At 57.2% G+C, this 16,497-nt stretch overlaps 8 protein-coding genes across 8 annotated transcripts; 4 read left to right on the forward strand and 4 right to left on the reverse strand.

The window, feature by feature from the left end:
* Positions 1 to 164: 164 nt before the first annotated feature.
* Positions 165 to 1,055, forward strand: ISF_03114 (putative protein family UPF0645, transmembrane; the record flags this gene model as incomplete). The annotated part of the gene is made up of 1 exon (XM_018846720.1): positions 165 to 1,055. The coding sequence occupies one exon, from the start codon at positions 165 to 167 to the stop codon at positions 1,053 to 1,055; it is 891 nt and encodes a 296-aa protein (XP_018706448.1).
* A 414-nt stretch (positions 1,056 to 1,469) lies between these two features.
* Positions 1,470 to 4,772, reverse strand: ISF_03115 (ATP-dependent RNA helicase DOB1; the record flags this gene model as incomplete). Its single annotated transcript, XM_018846721.1, has 1 exon — positions 1,470 to 4,772. One exon carries the CDS (start codon positions 4,770 to 4,772, stop codon positions 1,470 to 1,472), a length of 3,303 nt encoding a protein of 1,100 aa, XP_018706449.1.
* A 583-nt stretch (positions 4,773 to 5,355) lies between these two features.
* ISF_03116 (cytochrome-c oxidase chain VIIc) lies at positions 5,356 to 5,663 on the forward strand (the record flags this gene model as incomplete). The annotated part of the gene is made up of 2 exons (XM_018846722.1): positions 5,356 to 5,560; positions 5,635 to 5,663. 2 exons carry the CDS (start codon positions 5,356 to 5,358, stop codon positions 5,661 to 5,663), a joined length of 234 nt encoding a protein of 77 aa, XP_018706450.1.
* Positions 5,664 to 5,975: 312 nt separating this feature from the next.
* ISF_03117 (pentatricopeptide repeat protein) lies at positions 5,976 to 7,550 on the reverse strand (the record flags this gene model as incomplete). The annotated part of the gene is made up of 1 exon (XM_018846723.1): positions 5,976 to 7,550. One exon carries the CDS (start codon positions 7,548 to 7,550, stop codon positions 5,976 to 5,978), a length of 1,575 nt encoding a protein of 524 aa, XP_018706451.1.
* A 1,235-nt stretch (positions 7,551 to 8,785) lies between these two features.
* On the forward strand, positions 8,786 to 10,145 carry ISF_03118 (hypothetical protein; the record flags this gene model as incomplete). The annotated part of the gene is made up of 2 exons (XM_018846724.1): positions 8,786 to 8,895; positions 9,278 to 10,145. 2 exons carry the CDS (start codon positions 8,786 to 8,788, stop codon positions 10,143 to 10,145), a joined length of 978 nt encoding a protein of 325 aa, XP_018706452.1.
* Positions 10,146 to 10,842: 697 nt separating this feature from the next.
* ISF_03119 (37S ribosomal protein Rsm25) lies at positions 10,843 to 11,651 on the forward strand (the record flags this gene model as incomplete). The annotated part of the gene is made up of 2 exons (XM_018846725.1): positions 10,843 to 11,228; positions 11,297 to 11,651. The coding sequence occupies 2 exons, from the start codon at positions 10,843 to 10,845 to the stop codon at positions 11,649 to 11,651; spliced, it is 741 nt and encodes a 246-aa protein (XP_018706453.1).
* Positions 11,652 to 11,799: 148 nt separating this feature from the next.
* On the reverse strand, positions 11,800 to 14,540 carry ISF_03120 (Ras like protein; the record flags this gene model as incomplete). Its single annotated transcript, XM_018846726.1, has 7 exons — positions 11,800 to 12,474; positions 12,545 to 12,659; positions 13,187 to 13,530; positions 13,579 to 13,779; positions 13,838 to 13,865; positions 13,923 to 14,368; positions 14,421 to 14,540. 7 exons carry the CDS (start codon positions 14,538 to 14,540, stop codon positions 11,800 to 11,802), a joined length of 1,929 nt encoding a protein of 642 aa, XP_018706454.1.
* A 199-nt stretch (positions 14,541 to 14,739) lies between these two features.
* ISF_03121 (FAD dependent oxidoreductase) lies at positions 14,740 to 16,395 on the reverse strand (the record flags this gene model as incomplete). Its single annotated transcript, XM_018846727.1, has 3 exons — positions 14,740 to 15,687; positions 15,739 to 16,335; positions 16,387 to 16,395. 3 exons carry the CDS (start codon positions 16,393 to 16,395, stop codon positions 14,740 to 14,742), a joined length of 1,554 nt encoding a protein of 517 aa, XP_018706455.1.
* Positions 16,396 to 16,497: the final 102 nt, after the last annotated feature.

Here is a 16,497-nt window from a genome sequence, read left to right on the forward strand (position 1 = left end):
GGGAGGTCTTGCACCTTAGCTGCCTGTGAGCTCCGTGTCGCTACCGCAGGGTGAGCTGTCATGTCACTATCCGTCCACCTTCCTTCATCCCTCTCTCATCATCTACACACAACCACATCGCCAAACTCACACGCGCGCCTCCCCGCGCCCAGCATGCCAGCATCATGGCATCCGTACCCGCCGCGCCCGCGCCTTCCTCTCCTCCTCTCCTCATCACCGTCCGCTTCTCCAGCTCCCTGCCGGACCTGACCACCGACGTGCCCTCGCCCTCTTCCACCACCGTCCTCGCCTTCCGCCACTCCCTACGCGCGCGTATCGCCTCCCGCAGCCGCCTGCGCCTCATCTACCAGGGCCGCATCCTCCCCGACGCCGCCTCCCTCGCCAGCGTCCTCAAGCCCCTACCCGCTCCCCCTCCCGCCCCTGCCCCCGCTCCTCCTGCTCCGACTGACAAGGGCAAGGCGGTCGTGCGGCCGCCGCCGCCGGTCCGCGTCTACCTCAACTGCTCCATCGGCGACGAGCTGACCACTGCGGAGCTCGACGCCGAGGAGGCTGCCGCCGCCGCCCCGCCGGGCGAATCGGCTGCGGAGGCGGAGGAGGCGACGCGGAAGACGACGACGAAGCCGCGGCCGCGCGGCTTCGACCGTCTCTTGCAGGCGGGCTTCACGACGTCGGAGGTGGCGACGCTGCGCACGCAGCTCGCGTCTATCCGCGCGGAGCGCTTCGCCCCCGACGAGGCGCCGCCGTCGCCGGACACGATGCGGCGCTTGGAGGACGCCTGGATCGACGGCAACGCCGGCGACCTGCCGCCGTCGATCTCCTCCGGTGGCGGAGGTGGCGGGGGCCGCGGGCCGCTCGACGACGACGGCTCAGACATGTCCACCGTCCTCGACGTGCTCATCCGCGCCATGATGATTGGCTTCTTCTTCCCGCTCGGCAGCATGACATGGCTCCTGCGCCAGGACGTCTGGGGAGATAAGTGGCGCATCTTTGTCGGCTCCGGCGTCGTCCTCAGCCTGACCGTCGGCATCTTCATGACCATGGGCGGCGACCGGTAGGGCAAGCAAGCGGTCAATGCGGGTTCTTTCTAGACCGTGAATTTTCTGGCAATTTATTTTTGTATTATTTACGCAAGGCGTTCGGGGCGCAGCATGTATTCCTTTTACTGTGCCGACGCAGGATTTCATATTCATTACCACCAGACATTTCGAAACAGAAAAGATTTTTCTTATCTATGCTATTTGACTTCATGCTAAACGCCAATGCTTCGACGTCAGGTCTCTAGCATCCGAGACCGCTGTTGGCTTTTCTTTTGTGTCTACTTCATAATGTTCTGGGTTGAAAGTCCGAATGCCGATAAAAACTCCATTACGATCATATAATACCTTGGTTGCGAATGACAGGAAAATACCACACAGCGCTGTACACAAGCAAAACATACACACACGACCAACCACCTCTCTGCGATTGCGCTACAGGTAAAGACTCTGCGCGGCCACTATGTCGCGCCGGACCTTCTGCAGGCTCTCGTCAAACTTCTTGGTCAGGTCGTCGTTGCCCATGACCTTGGCGGCCTGGGCCATCTGCCGGAGCAGCTCCTCCAGGCGGCGGAAGAGGCGGATCAGGGACCCCTCGTAGACGTTCGTCATCTTGCAAATCTCCGAGAACGGCCGGCCCTGCGCCCACGCGTACACCGTCTCCATCAGCTGCCACTTGAGGCTCGTCGCGTACTCGTCCTCGTTGACGTCCAGCTTGCACTCCTGGCTCACCTTGGCCACGATGCGCGCCTTGGCTTGCACCTCGCGGTACGGCTTCTGCAGGTCCTCCTTGAGCGCCGTCGCCTCCACCTTCTCGTCAAAGATGAAGCAGCTCAGCACCGCCGCGCACGTCTCCGGCGACATCTCGTTGAAGAAGCGGTCAAACAGCAGCTCCGAGAGCACCAGCTCGTGGCCCTCGGTCGAAGAGATCTCGCACGCGACGCGCGCCTTGAGCTGTACCACCTCGCCGTCATTGATGAAACCGAGGCGGCGCAGCACGCGCTTTCGCGACTTGAGCTCGTCCATTTGGGCGATGCTGTGAGCCTTGGCAATTGACTTCTTCTTCGTCTTGATCTTCTCCGACAGTACCGTCTTGGCATGGTATTGGTCCCATAGAGAGGGCAAGAGTGGCGACAGGTGCAGAGGGTTAGCCAGCAGGCGCGATTCGAGAACTTCGATCTTCCGGAGTAGCTTTTTGAACGACTCGTCCGTAATGTCCATGTTCTCGAGCGGGTCAAGGATGGGCAGGCCGTCGGGGAATCGGCGCTTGACTTCGGCAAGAGACTTGTTCACCGTTTCGCGGTCCTTGTCGGCTTTGAGGCCCTCCTTGGGCATGAAGAGGCGGATTTGGCTAATCGCCTTGATGCAGGTCAGCAGGCAGGGAACAACAACGTTGATGGTAGTTTGATCCCCGTTGGCCGGCACTAGGCCGGTAGGCATCTCGGCAGCGGGCTGCCCAGGGACAATATCAGCGCTTGAAGCAGATATCGTGAGCAGAACGTCGATGATGTACGACTCTTGGGGAATGTGCTCTGGCTCGCCAAGCTTGGGGCTGCGGCGTGGGTAGTGGTTGACAATCACGCCCCAGCCAAAGTCTAGCCCACCAGCCACATTGTCCGGCGACTCCTTGGGGTTGTAGATCTGCACTAGACGGCCGGGCTGCAGGAAGTCGAGGCTGTAGTTGGGAAGCTGGATGACCGATCGCATGTCTCTCGTATAAGCGTTAAGCTGTTGGCGAATTTGATAGTAGTCCTTGATGGTAGCTTCGTCCGCAATGGTGGCGCCGTCGCGCTCCTGCTGCAGTGCCATGAGTTCCCTCTCCAGGGTGGGAACGCTGGCCGCATTCTGGAATTGATGGAAACATCTCTCAAGCATGAATTCGGGGGAGATGGCCTCAATTCTCAGCAAGTTAAGAATCATGTTGTAGCCCAGATAAAAGGCGGAGTTCAGTCTGTCCTGTTGGCCAGTGACGATTTCTTTGGCAGTATCAGGCTCCAGCTTGTCATCAATCATCATGATGACAATACCTCGCGCATCGAGACCACGACGACCAGCACGACCGGCCATCTGCACGTACTCAGAGCAAGTGAGCGGGCGGCGCTTAACCCCGTCCCACTTGGTGACTTGAGTAAAGACAACGGTCTTGGCAGGCATGTTCAACCCGATGGAGAAGGTCTCTGTAGCGAAAAGCACCTTAATGAGGGTCTCCTGAAAGAGAATCTCAATGGTCTCCTTCAAAATAGGCAACAGACCGGAGTGATGGACACCAATTCCGCGCATAAGCAGGGGCAGTAGGTTCTTGATTTGAGGCAGGTCGCGGTCTTGCTCCGACAAGCTTCCTATAGCATTGTTGAAGACACCTTTGACCAAGGCCTTTTCGGAATCGTCATTGAGGCTCATCTTCGAGATGCTGATGGCCATGTTTTCGCATTCTCGCTTGCTGAAGTTGAACACAATGACGGGGTTGAAGCTCTTGCGGATCGTCATGCGAATAATCCTGCTCATGTCGGAGCCCTCGTCGGCGCCGGCGCCGCCCTTGTGCGTCTTCTTCTTCTTTCCCTTGCCCGTTTGCTTGGCGTTGATGTCGTTGGGGTCGGCACCCTTCTTCTCTTCGACCTCCTTCATTACTATGTTGAAGTTGTCTTCGTTGAAGTTGCCCTTTTCATCGACAACAATGCGCGCGCCGGAGCCGCCGGCAGGGTAAAAGTAGTTCTGCAGCGGCGTGGGTCGGAAATCGGTATACACGACGTGGCATGCTTGGTGGTGGATCTTGGCGATCCATTCGGCAAACTGGAAGGCATTGGGAATGGTGGCGGACAGGAAGACGTATCGAACCTTGTCGGGCAGCATGATGATGGTCTCCTCCCAGACAACACCTCTCGTCTTGTCACGCATATAGTGAATCTCGTCATAGACGACCCACGCGACTTCTCGCATAATCTCCGAACCTCGATACAGCATAGATCGCAAAATCTCGGTCGTCATGACCAAGCAACTAGCCGTCGGGTTGATGGTAACATCACCGGTCATCAGACCGACATCGCCGAATTCGGCCTCAAAGTCTCTGTATTTTTGGTTGCTCAGGGCCTTGATGGGACTGGTGTAGATGATTCGCTGATTGCGCTTCAGACACTGCGCGAGGGCGTACTCGGCCACGACCGTTTTACCGGCAGAGGTGTGCGCCGAGACCAACACACTCTCATCGCGCTCAATTGACGCGACGGACAGGCTTTGGAATGGATCCAGCTTGAATGGGTATGTGCGCGCAGGCTCGGCGGGCGACTTGTGCTCGGAGAGCGGGACGTATTCGTAATCCAGGTCTGGCGGCAGTGCAACCTGGTGCTGGATATTGTGAGACAGGATGAGGGATGAGTCCTGCGGGACAAAAGTCTGAGCTCCAGCCACTTCTCTCGACTCTGCCGTCTCGAAGCTGTCTGTCATGACGGGCACGGCGCCGTCGCCCTTTTTGCGACGCTTCTTGTCCTGCTGGCTCGGCGTGTCGGAGTCGTCCTCCTTGACCGCCTCTCCGTCCTTGGAAGCGGCATCGCTCGTCTCACCCATTTCTGTATCTTCGGTGGTATTCTCCTTCTGGGCCGCGACCGCGGCCTTTCCGTTCATCGCCTCGTCCGCCTTTCTCTTCTTAGTCTTGTCTTTGCGGTGCTTGATCGGTGCTCTCTCGTCTTCGCTCGCGCTCGCGGGGTCGGCGTTCCCCTCGAAAACATCAAACATTTCATCCATGTTGGGCAGCGGTGTGTAGCTTCACCTGAAGCTTTCCAACAACGGGTGACTGGGATAGAAAAAAGTTGCCCTAGGTTGGGCAACTCAGCTGAAAGTTTCCTGCTCGTAAAGATAGAAGCGATCGACTTCAAAAGAGCGACTGCAGAGCAAAAACAAATCCCATTTGCCGTCCCTGAATCTTAAGTGAAACAGTATAAAGGTAACACACACAGCTCCTCCAGAAGAACGGTTGCAGTAAAAACAGAGCAATCGAGACGCCCGTCTAATGTGGGCGGCGCGGCAGAACAAATAAAAATCATAGAATGCTCCAACTAGGCAAGCGGTGGGACCCATCGAGATTTTACGAGTCTACCCAGGCTTGAAGAAAAAGGTACGTACCTTTTATGGCCTTATAATCACGTGATCCAATGCCGACCAATGTCTTTCCACCTCTTACCAGCTTACCTGCTTTGCCGGAACGGTCCTCCCCGAACGTTGAAGGTATTCGCAACTCCAAAGCTCGCCACTCCATCAGTCAAGGTCCGCCACGCCCGCTCAATGCACTCTACAGGGACGCCCCCGAGCTAATTGAACCATTTCGCAGATGTTCACCCGCGCCGCCGCCCGCACCACGACCACTCTGGTCTCCCGCCGTGCTTTCCACGCCACCCGGGCTCGCATGTCCTCGCCCTACCACTACCCCGATGGCGCCTACTCCAACCTGCCCTTTAACCCTCACAGCAAGTGGTTCGGCGTCGGCTACTGGGGCTTCATGGCCACCGGTTTCCTCGCCCCCTTCGGCATCGCTGGTACGACGGCCCTCGCGCGCGAAATATGGAAGCGCGGCTTGTCAGCGAGTTCGTGACGCTAACACTATTAACAGTCTACCAAACCTACAAAGCCGACCCTTAATCGACTCTTCGAAATAGTATAATTGGTTGGATGTCTCTGATTCCTTTCAATGGGGAGCCGGAGGACGCAATAAGGCGACGGACAAGTTGTGATTAAAGAAGCTCGGATAGATTTTCTCGCAGTCACATGCACCGACTGTAACATAATTTCATTTGTTGATGCAGTTGGAAACTGTTCATCTAACTGTGAATTGTGCATGTTGTGGTATTGATCCAGAAGATGGCTATCGAGTCTACCAATGGACTCTCGTGCAGCATTAAATTACAGAAAGTGTACAAGTATATACAAGATGATCCTGTCACCGCTTTTCCCCTACTGGATAATTCTATTCCCCATCATTTGCCTGAGTTTTGCGGTGCTCTCGAAGATACGCCAGGTCGAAATGTCATCCGCCCGGCCAACAATCTTATCGCAGATGGCAAGGACCTCCAGACGGCGCTCCATGGGGACATCCCAACGCAGGGATATCTCATCAAAGGCCTTTTCCAGCTTTTGCTGAGAGCAGCACCGTTTGATGGCTTTCAAGAGCCAGATTACGGCCCATTTGTCGATCCGGAACTGCTCGCCCATCTCGTCCTGCGCCTGGTAGAATGCGTTCACAACGCTGTCAAGGCGTTGCTCGCTCCAGTCTGAGCCAGGATGGCCGCCATGCAGGAAGAACCCTCGAAAGATGCCGAGGAATAGGGTGGGATGCAGGACGACGCCTTGCGTCTTCATTTCGTCCAGAAAGTAGACCACCTTGCCCAGGTCTCCCACACGGACAGCGTAGTGTTCGACGAAGAGTTTGAATGTGCGCAGGTCTGGGGATATCCGAACGCCGCGTTGAAAGCTGGTTTTGAGTGAAGGGTGTTCTTTGGCTACTCGGGACAGCATCATGAGCGCTTTAGTGATGGCCTTGGAAACCATGTAATTCTTCTCTGGTTGCAAAGGCGCAACCTTTCCTCCAGCTCTCATGCGCCGATACGTATCATCAGCCGCACCCTCTTCCCCAGAGCGAAGGAGCCCGGAAATGACGCAGTTCAAGGCGATTGTATCCACCAACTGGCCGGCTTCCACCATTTCCTTGTACGCAGCTCGGACGCCGTCAGAGTCCCTCTGGAGGCCGAAGTAGTAGATAAGCGTCACATGGTGGAAGTGATTAAAAGGTATACCGCGGGATTCCATTTCCTTGTACAGCATATCAGCCAGCGCGAAGCTCCCGGCCTTTGTCGCTGCGTCGAAGAGAATGTTGAAAGTGACTTCATTAGCGGGTTGGTTTCCTTCTCGCTCCATTTCGGACCACAGCCGCATCGCAGATTCAAGTTGCCTTGTCTGAACTCTGGCAGCATACTTGGCCGCAAAGGCCAAGGCATAGTTCCATTGTCGCTGATTGAGTGTGAGGCCAGCATTCTTGACGTCAGCCACGAGCGAGAAGTAGCGTAGCATGCTGTCTGCATCGCGTTTCGTAGGCATTCCCATAACTCGCAGCAACTCCTTTCTCCAACCTGCCGTGAGATTCAGCATGCGAGGCTCGGGTAGCTCTTGATATGTGGCGTATATTCTTTCCAGAGGAACCAAGTCCCGGTATCGCAGTCTTTTTCGTAGGGATATGCACAGCTTTTCGACGACAGCTTGTGTGAAAGCCGAGATTCGGGGCATATCCTCTTGAGTGGGAAAGCAAACATCTTGTTTCGCGTCGGATACTCGAATATGTGGCCCATCCGGCGCGGCGTACCCACCACGGAACGGATCTCGATGCGCTTCATAAAGCTCGGCGGCCGTGGCTTCGACTGGACCTGATACAAGTGATAGAAGCTCGTCCTTGTCCAGATTGAGGCTTGGGCCTTCGGACTCGTTCGTCGCGGTTGGTATCGAGGCGCGCGCGAACGGTCGTCGGTATCTCGACATTTGTGCTGGTAACAGAGTAATCCTCTGCGAATTTTTCGTAGACGGACGGCATGAATCAATAACTTCCGGGTCTGAGTTCATCAATGACGCATCCGGAGTCGATTGTGTCGGCATGGTCGCGGGTTTTCGGACACGTCGGGCAATGGCTCCTATCGCGGATCTGTCAATCTGCTTTGGAAGTGGCGCCAGGGTTTGGTTCGGCGCAAATGTCGAGAAGAGCCATATGGCACTTCTTGAGCATCGTGATGCCGTGTTGAGGTCGATTCTTGGCCGCCTCCCGCCCGCAGCATCAGCATGACGTCCAGGCAAAGCTGCTGCAGCTGCTCCAAGCAAAGGTGCAGCAGCAGTGCCGCGGGACCGTATAGCGCTGCGAACGGGCCCTTGGACGCTGCTAGATTTCATTGCAAATGTAGTTCCATTTTTCGCCTCCAGTAGTATCCCCGAGATGACGCATGAAGATTGCTTTCAGAAAACTAAAGGATAAGGAAAGCAAGAAGCTTTGGTTTAGGAGATTGATGATGGAGGTCGTGGAAAAAAAGAGCGGGTCTGATAAACCCACTGTCGTGCTGAACCTCTTGTAACAAGTTGAAATGAAGATTAAAAGGTAACTACGAATAGTTAGGGCACTTTACATATTTCTCTGCCATATGGATTTTAACTACGACTTTGATACCAATTCAGAAAAGACTTACACTATAAATTTCTTTCTCCTTTGCAAAAAAATAAAACCAATCATCTGTTCTAGATGAGCAATCAGCCTGATGCTGCCAGTAATCAGCCATAATGAATCCTTACACTTTATACTTCACTATTGCCTTAACCTTAGTCAAACAGCTATTAAAGAAGCCCAGCGATACTGGTTCTTTACCGACAAGGCACTTTCAAATCCAAGACGGAGTATGTCGAAAGATACTTGTCTTCAACGCTACCCTACACTTCTAATACACCTCTCCCGTTGGTGCCCTGGGCAGACATTGAGGACAAGCCACGCAGAGACTGCAATCGCCGTACCAAAAGATGTAGACCTAAGCTGCAACGGGGCAAAGGCTTTCGCCTAGGAATTGCTTCAAGTTTGATCAAGTTGTCCGTGTTTGCTGACCAATTCGTTGTCGCTACTTTAAGCTTAATATTCAGTTGCGGCCAGGCAGAGGTGGGCGGCCGCCACCCCTACAGGGTCCGCGTTTGAGACTGGCTTCCATACCAATATTGGGAAAAATATTCTACGAGCCACTGCCATGAAGGACGAGGTGCTCACGGGTGGTTTCTTTCGTCCATCCCGCGGCCAGAACTATACCTACATTGTGAGCAACTATGAACGCGTTGCCAAGCCGGCATACCACGTGGAGTAAGTAATGGCTGGGAAGCATTGAGCCTGTCGCAAATGGGAGACCTTTGTTCACAGTTTCTGACCACCTTCAGTGTCGTATGGAGGAAAGGGGCGAATGGTTCTGCGGCCCCCTCAACGTTTACTCCCATAAAGGATTTTGTTCGGAAGGATGCCGACGTATCGATTGTGTTTCTCAACAATCAAATGATCCCTATCAAAGGGACGGATGGCCCTTGCACAGACCCTTTCTTCTCGGCCACTAAAAAATCCATGCCGAAGGAAAAAGACTATTATTTGCCAGACTGGCCCATCACGGCGATTGGCTGCACCGATCAATATGCTCTGGGAAACCCTGTGACTGGGTAGTGGATAGAGCCCATGTCGTCGATTGATACATCAGACTGGGGAACTTTTACCAAAGACTGGAATCTTTCGGTTGGGCAGACGGCGGCGATCGCCAGTCTACAGCATGGTCCCTCTTCAACAGCGGCGGCATCGAAGGCGTCATTGTCGGTCTCGAAATGGATGCGCTACTCGCCAAGAAGTATCCGGGAATATTCTCGGGCTTCCAGAACCCAATTTCCAATGGCCAGTGGAGGAAAGAAGTCGGTTACTGGTTCAACATTGGCCTGGCCAAGTTGCAGTTTGGCTTGATCAACATTGCGGTCGGGCCCCCAGATCCAACGCTCCCGGATCTGCAAAACATGCTTCCCACCTTGACAGTCGGCCAGGAGCACCTCGCGCACAGAATCTGTACCTCACAAAAGATATACAGCCCGGATCACAAAAACTACAATACAGCGGGGTTCATATTTCTCTCGGTAGTGGGTGGTCTTATTGGGCTGCTGCCCCTCCTCAAGCCGTACATTCTCCGCGGGCTCTCTCGGGGGAGAACCTTTTCTCTCAATTGGAGCTCGTACTCGAGCTCCCAGATGCAAAGGATGGCAATTGAGGGAGGCGTTGCGGGCAACTGGGAATACCTTGACGACAATATTCCTCGTTTGATCCCGCACGACGCGTCAGCTGGCTATGTGGATCTTGAGTACTCAGACCCGAATGACCCGAATCGTCAGCGCCATCCAAAGTTGTCCAATGACACCGCAACGGAAGCGATACAAACAGGAGCAGACGCCTCGAGTGCTGCAGATTCACGGTCGGAGGAGGGCGCAGGACCTAGACGATCTGCTGAGAGGGCTGTTGAGATGCAACCTCTCGCTGCGAACGCGTCACCAAACTCACGTCCGACCGGCCAGAAACGCGGTGGTTAAGGGCACAAAGTTGCGCATAGCGTGCTGAGTCAATAGGTGTTGCCACAGAGTCAGCAAAGTGGGCATTGAGCTTGTCATCTACAAACAGAACGTCGTGGTGTTGACTCCAACACTGCGAATACGAACAAGCGCATCGGGGACTTGGACCATCCAGAGCATGGGATGGCTCGGAGCGACATGTAGCTGTTGAATGAACGAACGTAGGTTAAATTTGTAGCAAAATCGAGGTGAATACCGTCTTCAAATACGCAATGATACGATAAAACGTGTGCTTGTTTCCCTCTGGTAGCCAGTCTCTCAGTCATTCCAGCCCGAGGGCAACTGACTTCTTAATGACGGCATGGGTAGTATGCAGGTAGCCCGATGGCCGCCAAATGTTGTCCCTGATTGATGATGTGACAGTGGATCGTTGTGATCTGGTGGGTAGGTTGATGGAAATATGGAAATATACTGCTCGGGCAACGACTGAGTCGGAGAAACCTTGTTCCACCTACACCTTCAATACAGCACTTGCAGCGACCACTCTACGCCGACAACCAAAATTCAGTCCACCTTGCCTTCAAACTGTCAATTGCGACACCCGCCCGACCCAATTGTGGCTTATATTAAGGAGAGGCCACGGCGCATCACTCACATCCTCTAAAACAATTTTTTCTGCCGTCCCTTCCACCCGACCCGCCCACATACTACCGCAGCCATGCGTGGCCGCCAGATCAGGCCCGCGCGGGTGCTGCAGAACATCCAGGAGGAGCTCAAGAGCACCGTCATGGGCAGCGACAAGACGTACAAGCCGCCGTGGCTCAACATTGTCTCCTCGGTGCCCCCCTCCGAGACGCTCGTCCGGCCGATCCCCACGCAGCACGCCGCGTTCGCCGGCAGCAAAAAGGCCCGGAAGCCGCGCAACATCTACCGCCCCCAAAAGATTGTCTACCTCGAGGACACCCTGCGCGCGGCTTTCTACAAGGACCACCCGTGGGAGCTGGCCCGCCCGCGCATCATCCTCGAGTCGGACGGCAAGGACAGCCAGCGCTGCGACTGGAGCAAGGGCGTACGCCAACCAGGCATGGCCCTGACGGGAGAGAGGTGAGCTGCTGGCCTGCAACGTGCAGCCGATAAAGAAGAAGCGTCACTAACCTAGACGTATCCTGCAGCGTTGTTCAACGCCAACTATACCTCATGGAGTCCGAAAAGATGACGCAGAACAAGGCCTACGACGTCGCGCGCCACGAGTTCTACAAGCTGCGCCAGGCCGAGGAGGTTGAGCGCCGGGTCGCGCTTGAGGAGGCGCGCCACGTCGGCGCCTACTTTGGCAAGACGAGGGGCGAGGTCGGCATGATGCTCGAGGACCACGAGTTCGAGAACTGGAAGGTCTGGGCCGGCAAGGAGACGGCGGCGCGCAAGGCGCGCGAGGCCTCTGAGGTGGAAACGTTTGACCCGGACGACAACGACCTGCCCGGCACGGAGGCGGACTCGGCGACGCCCGCGGAAGAGCGGCCCTCAGCATAATGCGAAGTGTCGAAAAGCAAAACTAATCATTTTTTGGCAGCGATGAGAAAAGCCGAAGCATCTCGAAATGTTGGTTCTATTATAGATATTGTACAATATATGTATCAAATTACAAAGTTTTCGATACCGAAAATGGCCATATTCGGTGCTATGTAACGTCTCGTCTGGCATTAAAAACAACCTGTCCCACATCTGGAACGCCATACCTCGCCGCAACCTGCGCGTGCTGCACCGCGAAAAAGTCTGCCAGGCCAGTGTGCAGCAGCAGCCGGCCCGTGAGCGAGAGGGTCGAGATGCGCGCCCACGACTCGACGTACACGAAGCGCATGCAGTCCTGCGGCACCACCCACGCCATCTTGAGCGCGCGAATCACTAGCGCGACGAAGAAGCCCGTCGCCGGCCCGTTGGAGAAGACGAGCGACGGGTACCGTCGCGCGCCTTTCGGTGGCGGCGAGAGCAGGGCGGGCACGATATCGAGGATGCTGCGCAGGGCGCTCGCTGGCGTCGTGAGCAGGCTCTGGTGGACGCGGCGCGCGCGGGCGACGCGCACCACGTCGTGCGTGCCCGGGAGGCCGGCCTCGTGGTCGCGCGCGTGGTGCGCGGACACGTCGTCGCCGGAGCTGATTAGGTACCGCCGGTGGGAGGAGGGCGCAAAGTCGCACGCGCCGTCGTCCATCATCATCAGCATCTCACGCGTGTGCCCGCCGGAGCCGAGCACGAAGAGGCGGTAGTCGTCTACGCGGCGGCGGCGCGGCGACGAGGGCTGCCGGGCTAGCGGCCAGCGGACTCGGCGCTTCGCGGAGACTATTTGGATGTGACGGACCTATGGTATCTTATGTTAGAGAGATTCTCTTGTTTCATTCTTGTGCCGCGGGTGAGCGAGGCGTGCATACGGTGATGAAGATGGCAAGTAGAAGTGTGAGGCTGATGGTGAGCAAGAGGGTGACGCGCAGTGAAAAGGTCGACAGGACGATGCCAGCTACGACGACGAGGGAGGCTGCAGCCAGACTTGTGACAAGTAGTATGCCCATCATGCAGGTTTTCTATTCGGCAGCCGGGTGAATGCAGACGCGGTGCGGGCAGAGTGTAGATGTTGGCGTTTGCATGCAACGTGGCAGCTCAGCCCAGCTCACGGAATCGCCAGGCTGAGAGCTGAGAGCTGAGATGATAGCGCGCGCTTCGTCGGGTAAGTTGAAATTGGCTTATTTGTCCATGAATTTATCCGCTCGGTCAGTTTAGAAGAGCTGCTGTTATGACTTTGCGGTCCTCAGGGGAGTGATGAACGTGCTGGTGTTTAGTGTAAACCGGACCAATGCTGGCGATCGCAGTGGGTCGCTGTGCAATGGACTTGTGATTTACATCTACAGCTTCACAGCATTCATTGTCCAACATGCAACTCAGTCCATTTCACAGTCTAGCTTTTCCCTTCATAATTTCTTACTGAAAATACCCTCTCAACACCAAACCGCCCCCTTCAGCAACCCTTCTCTCCGTCCCCCACCGCCAGCCTCTTCAGCCCACGATACAGCGCGTACTCCTTCTCCACGATCGCGCGCGTCGCCTCCGCCGCCGCCTCCTCGACCAGCCTGTCCGCGCCCTCGCCCGTCAGCGCCGAGCACTCGCCGTACTTTGCGTCGATGCACCTGGCCTGCCACGCGCCTTGGGCGCTCGACACGCACGCCGCCGCCGCCGCCAGGGCGCCCCGCGCCGACGCCGACGCCGGCAGCTGGTAGTAGTATCCGAGGCTGAAGCGGCGCGCCGACGAGGCCGCCCCGCGCCAGCGCAGGTCCTTCTTGGTGCCGAGCAGGCGGAGCCTCGGCGGTAGCGCCTTTATCGTCGAGAAGAGGGCCTCGGCAGTGAACTTCCACTGTAGTGGTCGCTGTTAGCTGCAGAAGTCTCACGGCTGGTAATGGGGGATGGGAGTTACCCAGGCGACGATTGCCTGCAATGAGGCAGCGTCGCTTATGTCGAAGCAGAGGAATATGACGTCCCAGTGGATGTGCGCCAGCAGCTGCACGGTCGCCAGGTCCGGCGCGCCCGAGGTGTCCCAGAGCTCGACGCGCGCCGCGCCGTTGCAGCGCGGCTGGTGCGTGTACGTCTCGTACCGCGTACGCGGCATGACGGAGGTCTGCGAATTCCCCAATTAGTGTGCGTTTTCATTCGTAGACAAAACCCTTGAACATTACATCTGGAAAGTAGCCATAGCGAATGCGACTAAAGCCAGCCAGTCAGTCGACAACTCGTTCGTATACACAGGACAAGAAAACGGACTAGAGAAGCGAAGTCTGGCCCGAGGACGGACACCCAACGAACAAAAAGTTTAGATGTAGCGGCTTTCCCGGCACTGGCTCGACGACCGCTGACGGCCTCCCGACCGACGACACCAGCGTCTCGCCCTCCCCGTCGTCGTTGTCGTCGTCGTCCTCAAACTCCTCGCGGGAGCGCTTCCTGCCGCCACCGCGCCGAAACAGTCCCGTCAACAAGCCACCGCCGCCTCCCAGCAATTTCTTCTTCTTCTTCTTCGGCGTCGTCGTCTTGGTGTGCATTGACAACACTGTGCTCGGACGCTGGTAGATGGTCGACTGGTCATCGATGTCGTAACCCACGCGGTTGTTCCGCTGGAGCTTCTTGGAAGGGAAGAGCCTGGCGCGGAAGACGCTGAGGCGGGAGGCGGGCCGTCCCGACTCGTCGTCCTGCTCGCGGAACGTCTGCACAAGCTGTTATTGTTGGCCCAATACAAAAAGAAACCTGCTGAAGACGTGGACGTACCAACCGGGTTACTGGTCGCTCACCAAAGCCATCGTTGGCAAACGGGTCTTCGCGCTCGAGGCGGCTGGGTACGGAATGCCGCCACGAGTTAATGTCAATGGCCGAGTCGTGGTCACTCATTTGGGCAGCAAAATGGTGAATCAAAAGCAAAGGTTCTTTATTCTATCGTCGGATGAGAGAAACGTAGTGCAGAGTTGAAAGGCGTGTGCAAAATGAGTAGGGCTAGCTAGAGGTCAAAGACGCGGGCCGTTGACGTGCGTTTGCATCACAACAGGGGCCCAAACAAACGGAAAACTCTGCCTGCAAGTAAATTATCCCGTCATTCTTGGAGCTTCAAGTTCTTCAAGTCCGCTCTCTTCAGCCTATCCTCGTCAAGCTTCAGCACGTCCCGCGGGAACCACGAGTCGAGCGTACCAGCCGGCCGCCCCGTCACCTTTGGCATGTCCACGCCGTCCTGCCCGGCCATCATGATGCCCGCCGCCGCACCGCTCAGCCACGCCCACACCATGCCGTGGCCGTTGAAGCCCGCCGCAATCCACTCCCCCGAGCCTTCCAGCCCGGGCACGCCCGCCCCCGGATACGTGTTCTGCCGCTGCGTGATGCTCTGCGGCAGCGCGCCGACAAACGGTAGTTCGTCGCCCGTGAAGCCCATGATGCCCGTCCAGTCCTTCTTCAAGCGATCACCGCCTCCGCAGCCGCTGCCCCAGTTCGGCTGGAACACGGTTGGCATGATGCCGCGTACGTGCGCCAGCGGTAGAGCGTCGCGCACGCTGTCATCCCAGACGCCGAGAAGGTCGGTTCCGTTGAGCTTGCTGCGGAAGAAGCCTCCGCCAACCATGACGTCTCCCGGCGTGCCATCCGCTCCGTCCGGCCGCTGCGTAACGTAGTCGAAGCCCGGTTGATAGACGGCCACCCAGGACCGGTTGCCGTGGGTGGCAGGGAAGCGGGAACCGCCGTCTTGTGCGGACATGCAGCCACGGGCACCGGTAAGGCTACTCCGGAGACGCGGGGTGAGCCCCGGGGCGTAAGCATTGGTGGCGTGCAGCACGTGGCGTGCGCGGACAGTTCCCTTGGGCGTGTTGACGGCGTACGGATGTTGCGGCGAGTTCGCGGCGACGGAGACGCTCTCAACGGGCGTATTGCTGAGGAGGCGGAGCTCCGGGTACTTGTCGACGAGCGCCTTCCACGCACCGGTGACGAGCCGGAACGGAAACGCGGCGCCGGCCGGGTACGACAGAGCCCCAGCAACAAAGTCGTTGCAGCCAAACTATCCCAGTCAGTCATAAGTGAACCCTGTTCCTATCCAGCGTACGCTCACCTGTTTGCGAGCCTCTTCACCTGGCCACACCGTAATCTCAATGTCCGGCACGTTGGCTTTGACATCATCCACCAGCCGCTTCGCCACCTCAAAGTCGTCCTCCACCAGGAACATGTCCACCGCCTCGACGTCCCTGACCTCGCCCTGCGGCAACTCGCGCCCGACCTCCTTGAGCAGCGGCAGGTGGCGGCGCATAAACGCCAGCACGTCCCGCGCCTTGTCCGCCCCGAGCCGCGCCTTGGCTGCCGCAAAGTCGCGGTACGGCGCCGTCTTGACGTGCCCGCCGTTGCGCCCCGTCGCGCCGGCGCCGGTGTCGCGCGCGTCCAGCGCGACCACCCGCAGCGGCATCTCGGTGCGCTGGTCGTGGCTGATCTCGAGCAGCGTGCGGGTCGCCGCCAGCCCGGCCAGGCCGGTGCCGATGACCACGTAGTCGGCAATGTCCGGCAGCGGGTGCGCGTTCAGATTCACCTCGGGGAACGGCGGGTCGTCCATCCAGTACGAGATGGTGGCGTTGGCGACGGGCACGGCGGCGTCGTGCAGCGCGCGGCCGAGCATCGCGCCGTAGCCCGCGGAGAGCTGCTGCGCGGCGATCTTCCCCTGTTGTTAGTCAGACCTCGACAATGCAAGGGAGGAGGTCCGAAAACTCACCATTTCCATCTTGCTCGACTTTTCTTGAGTGGCTTGCGGAAGAGTGTCTTGCTGCACACGGCACAAGCCGCCCCAGGAGTTTTGTGCCATATGCTCACATTCCTTGGGGGG

The sequence above is a fragment of the Cordyceps fumosorosea genome, assembly GCF_001636725.1.
Source record: "Cordyceps fumosorosea ARSEF 2679 chromosome Unknown scaffold_5, whole genome shotgun sequence".
Classification (NCBI taxonomy): domain Eukaryota; kingdom Fungi; phylum Ascomycota; class Sordariomycetes; order Hypocreales; family Cordycipitaceae; genus Cordyceps; species Cordyceps fumosorosea.